Source organism: Myotis lucifugus, unplaced genomic scaffold (genome assembly GCF_000147115.1).
Source record: "Myotis lucifugus unplaced genomic scaffold, Myoluc2.0 scaffold_33, whole genome shotgun sequence".
Taxonomy (NCBI): domain Eukaryota; kingdom Metazoa; phylum Chordata; class Mammalia; order Chiroptera; family Vespertilionidae; genus Myotis; species Myotis lucifugus.
In genome coordinates, this window is record NW_005871081.1 from 2390659 (window position 1) to 2402737 (window position 12079).

Genomic DNA, 12079 nt, shown 5'->3' on the forward strand with positions numbered 1-12079 from the left:
CCTCTGGGGCTCCGGATCGCGGAGGGTGCTGCGCCACCGTCTCGGTGTCGGCCCCCGCGGGCCTCCCCGAACCTTCCCCACCTCCTGGGCCCAAGGGACGTGGGCTCGAGCGGGCGAGCAGGGGTGAGGGAGCAGCCCCCGCCTGCGCCCCCTCTGCTCCCCCCGAGCCCCTTGACACTGGGCTGGGCATCGCGGCCTGAAGTGCCCGGGATGGCGAGCCCGCCGCTGCACGGGCCCCCGGCGCCGGCGGGCGGCGATGGCCCCAACCTCAACAACAACAACAACAACAACAACCACAGCGTGCGCAAGTGCGGCTACCTGCGCAAGCAGAAGCACGGTCACAAGCGCTTTTTCGTGCTGCGCGGGCCCGGCGCGAGCAGCGATGAGGCGACAGCGGGCGGGGGTCCGGCGCCGCAGCCTCCGCGGCTCGAGTACTATGAGAGCGAGAAGAAGTGGCGGAGCAAGGCGGGCGCCCCGAAGCGGGTCATCTCGCTGGACTGCTGCCTGAACATCAACAAGCGCGCGGACGCCAAGCACAAGTACCTGATCGCCCTCTACACCAAGGACGAGTACTTCGCCGTGGCCGCGGAGAACGAGCAGGAGCAGGAGGGCTGGTACCGCGCGCTCACCGACCTGGTCAGTGAGGGCCGCGCGGGTGCCGGCGACTCGGCCCCCACCGCGACCCACGCCGGGTCCTGCAGCGCCTCCTTGCCCGGCACCCTGGGCGGCTCTGCCGGCTCCGATGACAGCTACGGGCTGGTGGCGCCCGCCACGGCCGCCTACCGCGAGGTGTGGCAGGTGAACCTGAAGCCCAAGGGCCTGGGCCAGAGCAAGAACCTGACAGGCGTGTACCGCCTGTGCCTGTCTGCGCGCACCATCGGCTTCGTGAAGCTGAACTGCGAGCAGCCGTCGGTGACGCTGCAGCTCATGAAACATCCGCCGCTGCGGCCACTCCGACAGCTTTTTCTTCATCGAGGTGGGTCGCTCGGCTGTCACCGGCCCCGGCGAACTGTGGATGCAGGCTGACGACTCAGTGGTGGCCCAGAACATCCATGAGACCATCCTGGAGGCCATGAAGGCGCTCAAGGAGCTCTTCGAGTTCCGGCCGCGCAGCAAGAGCCAGTCGTCTGGCTCCTCTGCCACTCACCCCATCAGCGTCCCCGGCGCGCGCCGCCACCACCACCTGGTTAACCTGCCTCCCAGCCAGACGGGCCTGGTGCGCCGCACGCGCACCGACAGCCTGGCTGCCACCCCGCCGGCCACCAAGTGCAACTCCTGCCGGGTGCGCACGGCCAGCGAGGGCGACGGCGGCGCGGCGGCCGGGACCGGGGCGGCGGGCGGCAGGCCGGTGTCGGTGGCCGGGAGCCCCTTGAGCCCGGGGCCGGTGCGTACACCTCTGAGCCGCTCGCACACCCTGAGCGCCGGCTGCGGCAACCGCGCGAGCAAGGTAACGCTGGCGCCGGCAGGGGGCGCCCTGCAACACAGCCGCTCCATGTCTATGCCCGTGGCGCACTCGCCCCCAGCAGCCACCAGCCCAGGCAGCCTGTCGTCCAGCAGCGGGCATGGTTCGGGCTGCTACCCGCTGCCTCCGGGCCCGCACCCGCACCTGCAGCACCCCCTGCACCACCACGCGGGCCAGCGGCCCTCCAGTGGCAGCGCTTCAGCCTCTGGCTCCCCCAGCGATCCCGGCTTCATGTCCCTGGATGAGTACGGCTCCAGCCCTGGGGACGTGAGAGCCTTCTGCAGCCACAGGAGCAACACGCCTGAGTCCATCGCCGAGACACCCCCTGCCAAGGATGGGAGTGGGAGCGAGCTATACGGGTACATGACCATGGACAGGCCCCTGAGCCACTGTGGCCGCCCCTACCGTCGAGTCTCAGGGGACGGAGCCCAGGACTTGGACAGAGGGTTGAGGAAAAGGACTTACTCCCTGACCACACCTGCTCGGCAGCGGGCGGTGCCCCAGCCCTCCTCTGCGTCCCTGGATGAATACACCCTGATGCGGGCCACCTTCTCTGGCAGCTCTGGCCGCCTCTGCCCATCCTGCCCCACGTCTTCTCCCAGAGTGGCCTATCACCCTTATCCTGAGGACTATGGTGACATTGAGATTGGGTCCCATAGGAGCTCCAGCAGCAACCTGGGCACGGATGATGGTTACATGCCCATGACCCCTGGAGCGGCCCTCATGGGTGGTGGCAGTGGCAGCTGCAAGAGTGACGACTACATGCCCATGAGCCCCACCAGCGTGTCTGCCCCGAAGCAGATCGTGCACCCACGGGTTGCTGCTGCAGCTCTGCCCCCCACCGGCCCTGCAGCAGCGCCGGCACCCACCAATGTGGCCGGCAGGGCCTTTCCGGTGAACAGGGCCAGCTACAAGGCTAGCTCCCCGGCGGAAAGCTCTCCTGAGGACAGTGGCTACATGCGCATGTGGTGTGGCTCCAAGCTGCCTACGGAGAGCACCGACAGCAAGCAGCTTCCCAACGGGGACTACCTCAACATGTCCCCCAGCGACGCGGGCACCGCGGGAACCCCACCCGACTTCTTCACCGCAGCCTTGCACGGCGCTGGAGAGATGCTCAGGAGCGTCCCTGGCTACTGCTACAGCTCTTTACCCCGCTCCTACAAGGCTCCCTACACCTGCAATGGGGACAACGACCAGTACGTGCTCATGAGCTCCCCCGTGGGGCGCATCCTGGAAGAGGAGAGGCTGGAGCCTCAGGCCAGCGTGGGGACCACGCACCCGGCCAGCAGCGTGGTGGCTGGGGTCGGTGGGGGCAGCCACGCTCAGCCTCCTCACTCCGTAGTGCCTTCTGCAGGGAGGCAGAGTGGCAGCGGCAGTGGCCGCCCCGATGGCTTTTTGAGCCAGCGCTGCCGGGCAGTGAGGCCCACGCGCCTGTCCCTGGAGGGGCTTCAGACCCTGCCCAGCATGCACGAGTGCCCTCTACCGCCCGAGCCCAAGAGCCCGGGCGAGTACATCAACATTGACTTTGGCGAGGCTGGAGCGCGCTTGTCTCCCCCCGCCCCTCCGATGATGCTGGCTTCCGCGGCCTCGTCCTCCTCGCTGCTGTCTGCCAGCAGCCCGGCCTCGTCCCTGGGCTCTGGCACCCCGGGCACGAGCAGCGACAGCCGGCAGCGCTCCCCGCTCTCTGACTACATGAACCTGGACTTCAATTCCCCCAAGTCACCCAAGGCGGATACCCAGAGCGGGGACCCCGTGGGCTCCTTGGATGGCCTCCTGTCCCCTGAGGCCTCCTCCGGGTACCCGCCGCTGCCCCCGCGCCCTGCCGCCCCCTCCTCCAGTTCGCAGCTGCAGCCACCTCTGCCACCCCCTCCAGGGGAGCTGTACCGCCTGCCTCCTGCACCCACATCCCAGGGCCCCAGTGCTGCCTCCTCTTCGTCCTCGGAGACTGGGGACAATGGTGACTACACCGAGATGGCCTTTGGCGTGGCTGCCACCCCGCCACAACCCATCGTGGCCCCCCCCAAGCCAGACGGTGCCCGCGTGACCAGCCCCACGTCTGGCATGAAGAGGCTGAGTCTCATGGATCACGTGTCTGGGGTCGAGGCCTTCCTGCAGGCTGGCCAGCCCCCAGACCCCCACCGGGGGGCCAAGGTCATCCGTGCAGACCCACAGGGGGGCCGCCGCCGCCACAGCTCTGAGACCTTCTCCTCCACCACCACTGTGACTCCCGTGTCGCCGTCGTTCGCTCACAACCCGAAGCGCCACAACTCGGCCTCCGTGGAAAATGTCTCTCTCAGGAAAAGCAGCGAAGGGAGTGGCAGCGGCGTCCTTGGTGGAGGTGACGAGCCCCCTGCGTCCCCTCGCCAGCTGCAGCCACCACTCCCCCAGCAGGCACGGCCATGGACACCAAGTCAGCCTGGGGGCCTGGTTGGCTGCCCCGGGGGCAGTGGCTCTCCCATGCGCAGGGAGACCTCAGCTGGCTTCCAGAATGGTCTCAACTACATTGCCATCGATGTAAGGGATGAGCCGGGGCTATTGCCGTCTCCACAGCAGCATCCACACCTGCATCCGCATCCGCAGCCAGGCGACAAGAGTGCCTGGGGCCGGACCCGTAGCCTCGGGGGTCTCATCAGCACTGTGGGGGCCGGCAGCACCGGTGGGGTGTGTGGGGGGCCAGGCCCTGGAGCGCTGCCCTCCAACACCTATGCCAGCATTGACTTCTTGTCCCATCACCTGAAGGAGGCCACCATTGTGAAAGGTGAGGCCCTTCACCTTGTGGGGGGTGGGAGGAAGGGTGGGAAAAGTGGGTGAGCGTTGGTGGGTTCACTCCTCTTCCCTCTTTTGGTACCTTGACCTAAATGCCAAAATATTGGCCCCGGCTTCTTGTTTTGTTTTACTTTAGGCTCCTGTGTCCTCCTCTTTCCCCAAAGACTTTGCCAAGAACAGTCAAAGCATCTTTGAGTTGAATGTGAAGCTTCCGATTCAGGGAACTACTATTTGTTGTTGTTGTTTTGGCCCCAAATGTTTCTTCTTTCCCACAGTCCTCTTCCCACCTATTAACACTGGACATGCTCTCCAGGTCCCCACCTGAAACCTATCTTCTTGATCTGAGAGTGGGAAAATTCTGCTAGGAAGGGCCCTAGAAGTTCTGACTTCTCCCAGGCTTGTAACCTTCATTTTTCTCTTTGTTTTCCTGGAGCAGGGCCCCAGCTGATTCTTGCTGAGCCTCAAAGTTTATAAAAACAGGCTCGAAAGTCACTTAGGAAATGAGCATCCATTTTTGTGGCCGCTAAAGGGAACAGTTAAGCATTTACAGTTTACACATAAACTGTAGGGGCTTTTCCATTAGAGGCATTCCTTTTCTCCTAAGGGGCTGAAATAGTAATGCCGCTTAAACACAGCTTAAAAGCAGTGGTTCTCAAACCTGAGGATACCTGGGAGTCACCTGGAGAGGCTGCTGAGACCAGGATGGCTGGGCTGTATAAAGTCCCAGGGATTCTGATGCAGTAGGTCTGGGGTGTGGCCCAGAATTCGCATTTCTAAGAAAGTCTCCAGGTTGTGCTGCTGCTGCCGTCCTTTGAGAACCCTGTCCCAGGTCAGACCCACCCGAGGAGGTATGAGAAATAACCTATGGGGCTCATGCCAGACACTCAAATAAAACATCCAATGGGCAGAGTGGAGGCAGGAGCATTTTTCAGTTGCCCAGGTGATAATATGCAGCCAGGATTTAGAATCAGTGCTTTAGAGAAAACAAGTGAAGACAACATCATGGGGCTTTTCAAGAACAATCGGATAGGCTGGTACCCCGTATTGTTCTTCACATTCTCATCAAATATCCATGAGGAGAGAGAGACTGCTTGCTTTGCAGCTGGCGGTGCATTCTGACTGTCTCAAACTTTGAATGATGTGGGGGAGAGAGAGAAATAAAGGGGTGAGGGATGTTCAAGGTTTTCTTCTTTAATTGTGTAGCTGATTCTCTGCAGGGTTGCTAGTAACAGAGGCACTGTGGGAACCACAGAACACATAGTATGGTTGTTGTTCTAAGGTCAACAGTTTGCAGGGGTTACAACAAGGTGATGATCAAGGTGGCTTGGGGATCCATATGCCGTTTTCTTTTTCTTTTTTTTTCTTAGAGTAAACAGATCAGTTTAATGCTGTCTAAATGCAGCATGTGTTTGATAATATCCATGGGATTTAAAATTATAGCTGTAGGGTAAGTGCCCTGTTATTGTAATATAACAGAGGAAAAGCTATTTACGTTTTTATTAAAACCATAGAATAAAAGATGAAAAGAGTCACAGAATTGTAAGGAATGTGGTGCTTCAGTATCTAATTAAATCAATTGGAAGTTGTCAGAATGTTTCCCTTAAATGGTGACTCTCAGCTGAAGGTCATTTTCCTTGGAGTTACAATAGGCACTACAGGTACTTCGGAAAAATTGCTAGTGTGTCATGGAGTTAAGGATTAGCTGCCTTTCAAGACATAAACCATATAAACACACCATATAACTGGAATCAAGTGGTGGTGGTGGGGGTGGGGTGTACACACACACATTTATTTGGTATGCCCAAATGGGTATATGCCACAGTGAACATGAAAGTACATTCTGCTGAAATCTGATTCTAATCAGAAAAACAGTCTGAGAACATAACACCTTTTACTGTTTTTGGTGGAGTAGGCGGTAAAAACCTGGACTGGATTCAGGAGAGCCCCAGGAGTGGGTTCTTGTAGTAACAGGAGGAGTGAGCTGGAGTGTGCATGCGACTGCAGGCCTAAAAGGAGTCGAGGCCTTTTTGATAAAGTAGATACATTGAGAAACGTGATTCGTGTATGATATAATGCCCTTTTCAGACTAGGGAAAATTTTAAACGGCAAGAGATAAGTTTAGCTAGAGACCCTGTTTAGCTTGTTTTGTTTAAGATTTCCCACCAGTATAAAATTCCTTTCAACCTATAGGATTCAGGATTCTGAAATCAAAACAGCAGTTTGTATGTTTCATGGTGGCTGAACAAAGATGAGAGATCGTTTTGGTTGCTGTTTTTCCAAAGTCTGTGTGGTAAACACCATTTTAAGAAGGAAAAGGGTTCTTTTTAAACAAAATTGATAATTGCAATTGATCCATTGTGCCAAAACCACATTAAAAAAAAAAAAGGATCACATGCCAAAATGGGTTTCTAGTAAACTCATTTGAACACAGAGAACAGTAGAACAGGAAAGAGGAGGGTGTCATCTTAATTAATGTGCAGGCTAAACTGTGGTCTGTGAAGCCAGACGAACATTTAGAAACTCAGAATGAGCATCCACTTGTATTTAACTCATGTATTCCCGTAGACATTTGTTTGGGGTGCTCATAAATAAGAAGCTCACAGGAGATTAATAATTTAATCCTTGGAGAGAATAATTTCTAGAAGGAAGACGTGCAAAGCATTTCTTTGAAGATGAACTAGAAAAAGAACTTCCTGGGTTATTGCGTGCACTGCTCTGGCTCTCAGAAGTGGCATATGTTTGTTTCCACATCGAGCTTCTCGGGTTCTGCATGGGAAAACCGCACTGGTTATACTGAAGCAGAATCATTTGGGGGCCCTGGGTAGTGTTTGGTATTTGCATAAGTGGTGACCAAGACTAAAGTTCCAGCAATCTTTGATAGTTGTTTACAATAAAATTGGGAGTGGGGGTGAGGTTTCAATGCTCAAGCCAATTAAAAGTTAGTACACTTGAGATAGATGTACATAATGTAGACATATTAGTCCAGAGAAAATAAAAATTTAAGTCTAAAGTTTGCATCTCATTTGTAAGTAGGGGAGGTTATTTACCGTGTATTTTATCTGTGTGCATGTAGAAAAATCCAACCAATCTGTTAGCCTGTAGTTGTTGGGGAAGTTGGAAGTATGTTACTGAATTTACTATGCTTTAAAACTACTTCTAAAAATTAACTCTTACATATTTTTGTATTTTGATTATAGATTGGTACATACCAAAAATAAGGTATTTTAATGTTCGTTTTTAGTGGGATTTTTATTCTAAAATTGTTTTTTCTATGTGTACAAGGCAGATTAGGTAAGAATTGCCACTGGAAGCATCTGTATTTAAATTCTGTTTGAGTAGAAGGGTCTGTTTATTCATAGCCTATGGTAAAGGAATCATGGAATAAGGAATGTTTCCACAGGAACAGTGCAGTCAGGATGTATGTTTAAAAGTATTGCCTGTTGAAGTCTTAAAGCAAAGAACTTGAACACTTTCAGAACGCCAGTGAGATTGCTTGACAAACAATACCCCTTATTTTTTCTGTTGTGCATGTTTTTCTGCTTTAGCTGGATAGCTTTGTCATAATAGGATAATAAGGTGCCCTGCTCCTACCCCATTCGTAGTTGTCTAACGAAGATGCTAATGAAAACACAGAGGCTTTCGTGAATGAAAGTCACATGACTTGTTCTATTTCCTTTATTGAAAGAGAAACCTTTACAAAAATAGTACTTCGTAGAAGGAAGCATACATAGTATGTGGAACACTAAACCAGAAATCAGGAAACCAGGTTTCCAGTTGCTGATCTTAATTAGTCTTTGTGTGACCAGAGGGAAGCCATTTAATCCCTCTTTCTCACTTTCTCCGTCTGTAAAATGGGATCATTATAAGCCTCTCCCTTCAGGGTCACAGAGCCACTGGGAGGGCCAGGAGATAGTAAATATTAACAGTGGTTTAAGCTCTTCTAAAGAAATGTGCTAACACATCTAATGACGCTATTGACACTTGTTACCTTGAAACTGTGAGAATATACAGGAAAGATGCTTTTGTAAATGGGCGTTCTCTTAGAAAAAGACAAAAACTCATAGTTGTCTGAGTGGAGCCAATCAATACCTATTTAAGAAATGTTTGCCTTTTCTGTTTGACTGCTAGTTCCACCTCAGTCTCCAGGAACCATTGTTTTTTCCCCTCTTTTCTTTTTTAACTTTTGTTTGTTTGTTGCTGTTTTTTTTCATAGATAATTATCAATTGTAAGGAAAGAGTGTCTTAAATTACATAATAAAATAACAATTAAGGAAAATAGTGCCCTAATCCTGAAACTATACTAAGACCATACTTTTGATTACCATTTTTAAAAAATTTGTTTACATATTAAGAGATGTCGTCAAATGGTGTCAAGATGAAAATGTATAATTAGAATATACATTTATTTAAATTGACAGTTTTGGTTCTTCATGCTGGCTGCAGTGAAAGGCAAACACAACTCTTAAACTTTCATTAGTTGAATCATCCATTGTTCAACCCTGGAGTTTCACTCTTTGGGGTTGATTTAATTAGAATGGTCACCCTTGTGCTGTTTTAATTTGTTTGGTTGTCAAACATTAGGAAAAACTTGTAGTGTATGGTACTTCTGTAGTTCCACAGACCACCCCCCCCCCCCACAAAAGGAATTTTATTAGATAGTTAAGGTGTTATATCCTTTAGAACTATTAGTATTTAAATGAATGTCTTTCTGAAGAGGAGAACTTGCAGAAGTTTTAGTAACAGCTCAGGTATAATGGGTTTTCTGTTAAAATTCCCACTAATGCATTTTCTGTAGAAGCATAGTTCCAAGAGCTAGTTAACTTTTGGTATCAGATTTGGCAAGTGGAGAGGTTTCTTTGTTTTGTTTTTTTTGGGTAGCACAGAATCAAGTGTTCCCATTTCACCTTAGAAACTTAAGGGAAAATGTAACTTTACTCTTTTATCTGCACTGCCAAGTAGAGTGGGGGAAACACTCGGAGGGAAGCAAAGCCTATGCCCTGCCCCAAAGCCAGCCCTTCCCTGGGGCCACTATAATGGGGACTTCTCTGCAGACTGTACTGCAGACAGGCAGAATGTGTGTCTCTATACAAGTCAGGCAAGGCATTTTCATGTTGCCGTTTTAGTAGACAAATGGAAAAAAAATTTCCGAACCTCCGTAATAATCAGTTCATGCTATTTGTCAGTGGCAGGTTTTGTGAAAACAGAGCTATCCAAATTTAAATGGGAACATTCTTTCTGTGTTAACTTGGTTGGTGTGAATGTGTTCTTAGGAATTGCAGTGGTTATTTTGAATCATTCACGGTAGATTATTATAGACAGTTGAGTGGTAGGTTTTTTGTGAACTGGTGAAGTTATCACTCAAGGTGGAGGAAATGCTGAGATTGATCATTGCTACTGATTATTCGATTTCTTTCTAGATAGCTACAGAGACATATTAACTATGCACTAAAATAAAAGGCACAGAAGAAAGTTTGACTAGAGAGAGTTAGAGTTTATTTTGCATATTGTTTTGTGGGCACAAGGAATACAGTATACTTCTCTGCATGGTATTGGAACTGAATTCATTGAATTTTGCTGAAATAGAATCTGGTTAAAACTTTTAGGCTCCCGATAACATAGTCAGTTTAGGGATTCTGATTTCTTTTGAGCTAGAAAAATATTAAATTTGCAGAAAGTCACTTCTACATGTCCAGAAACTTTATAAAACGAGCAAGCAAATGCATCTTTAAACTTGGCCTGTATTTGTGAATGTGACATAGTGCTTTTTCTATGCAAACTTAAAAGTAGTTACTTAAATCAGTCTATCTTTTGCCTCCAAATTCTAGGTATAACTAACAACACCAAAACTTGGTGGGCAATGAATGATTTTGAAAGGACGCTATTGAAATTGGAGACGACAAAAATGTAACCATTATTCTGATCAATATATATATTTTTTATTCTGATCAATATTGAAAGATAAGTGCAAGCCCCTCTCCCCTTTGTATCAGAATATTTGCCTAAAATTCAAAAAGGTGTTTTTCTTTACTTCATAGTGTTAAGACATTTTCATATGTCTAGTATCACATAACATCCAAAAACCTTATGACATAGACAGGGCCACTTGGAGCCCCAATTTTTAAAATAAGGAACCTGCAGCTTCAAGAGGGCTAGTGATTTACCCAAGATTCTCAAGCCAAAGGGAATAGTGTTGGGCTTCATACAAAGATGCTGTTTCACCAGCATTTTCCTATAACATTTTGTTTTTTATTTCACTTGGGTGATAATTTCTCTGTGCATTATTCATTAGAGTAAAATGGAGACAGTTAAAACGCAGAAAGACTGGGCATTGAAGGAAAGTCCCCTCTGAAGAGTTTAGGATTTGATACTACTTTCAGGGCTCTCATATTGTCAGGGGATTTTAGGGTCAAATCAAGTTGGTTGGTTGGTCATCTCTGTTCAGGGTGTGTGTGTGTTTTTTTTTTTTTTTTTTTTAGTCTCGCTTCCAGGACTTCTAGTAGTCTGCAAGGTGGAAAACTTACATTCCTTCTGCTGTTTTTGTTTCAGAAAAGCAAACTATATATATTATACTTGATAAGATACCTCCCCATCACTACCACCACCAAATACATTAAAGCTCTTTCCACACGGTGTAGTGACAACCAGGGAAAAATACAAGGTCGTTTTGAGGGAAAAGGGTAGGGGAACCATTGGTATAATGTAACTTATTTTTAAGGTTGTGAAAACAGAGCCCAAGGGAGGTCGGGAGTCTTTTCCAAGGTCACTGATTTAATTAGTTGGTAGGGATGTTTGTAAATATTATCAAGAAAGAATAGGGAATTCTCTGTCTCTGTAGGTCTTTGTATACCGATGAATAACTTTCTCCCAGGATATGGTCTGTTCCCTCTAGAACAGTTTAGTATTTGGGGAAGTGGTATCCATCTTTTTACTTTGGAACATTTCAGTAAATTCTTTCATGCATAGACAAGGTATGCTAGTGGGCAGAAATAGAGAATGCAGAGGTGTTCCTAAATCAGGAGTATGTTTTAATCAGGGAACCAGGGCTGCTCGTGACTATGTGAGCCGTGTTACTGATGAGGCAGAAGAGTGAAGTTTTGCTAAATACTCTCATGTGCTTGTGAAATAAAAAGGAAAAGAAATAAAATTTGGGGGATTATTCAGATCAAAAGACCTCTATTTGGGAAAATGGAAGTTCTTGCTCTTTGTAGATTGGTTCACCCTGGGCCACTAAGGGGTCATTTAGTGTTTCGGTTGCTGCTTGAGGTGTCTTTAAGATGCATTTACTCTATAAGTAGTATATCATATACTCCTCATTATGAATAAGTCCATTAACAGGTTCCTAAGAAATGAGTCATTAACCTATTTAATGATGAGTTTATTTGAAAACTAACCAATTTAGAATTTGCCTAAGAACCGATAAGTAAGTCATCAGTTGTTGCAAGGTATTCTGCAGAGTGAATTCTTTTACCAGTGTCTTTTTTAAAGGCGCCCCCCCTTTTTTTCCTAACGAAAACATTTAATTGAGTTTTTATGTGAAGAGAAATGTTTTTCCCAAAGGTGCTACCTTTCTGCTAATGTGACTATAATATAACCCCACATGCAAAAAAATAAAGAAGACCTAAGCAAACATAAAAAGTCATAAGCTACCCATATTTTTCAGAAATGTAATTGGGCATCCATGGCCTCGTCGTGCTCGTGCGGTGACTCAGGGTTTTGTTTACATTCGCTGTCAGTCTCTGCAGCATCCTAGGAGAGAGTACTTCCTTCCTAGCAGATGGCAGCCTCAGGGCCATGCGCCTGCCGTTATAAGCTATGTGCACAAGTGCTCTACCCAGCATCTCTGTTGACAAG

At 49.0% G+C, this 12079-nt stretch overlaps 1 protein-coding gene across 1 annotated transcript in view; it reads left to right on the plus strand.

Moving 5' to 3' along the window:
* The first annotated feature begins 6 nt into the window (after positions 1 to 6).
* The window catches only part of IRS2 (insulin receptor substrate 2), a 28780-nt gene continuing 16707 nt past the window's right edge, over positions 7 to 12079 (plus strand). The window contains 3 exon segments of the mRNA XM_023752468.1: positions 7 to 930; positions 932 to 4220; positions 7426 to 7447. Of these exon segments, the coding sequence (XP_023608236.1) occupies positions 211 to 930; positions 932 to 4220; positions 7426 to 7447 (4031 nt within the window). The 5' untranslated portion in view covers positions 7 to 210.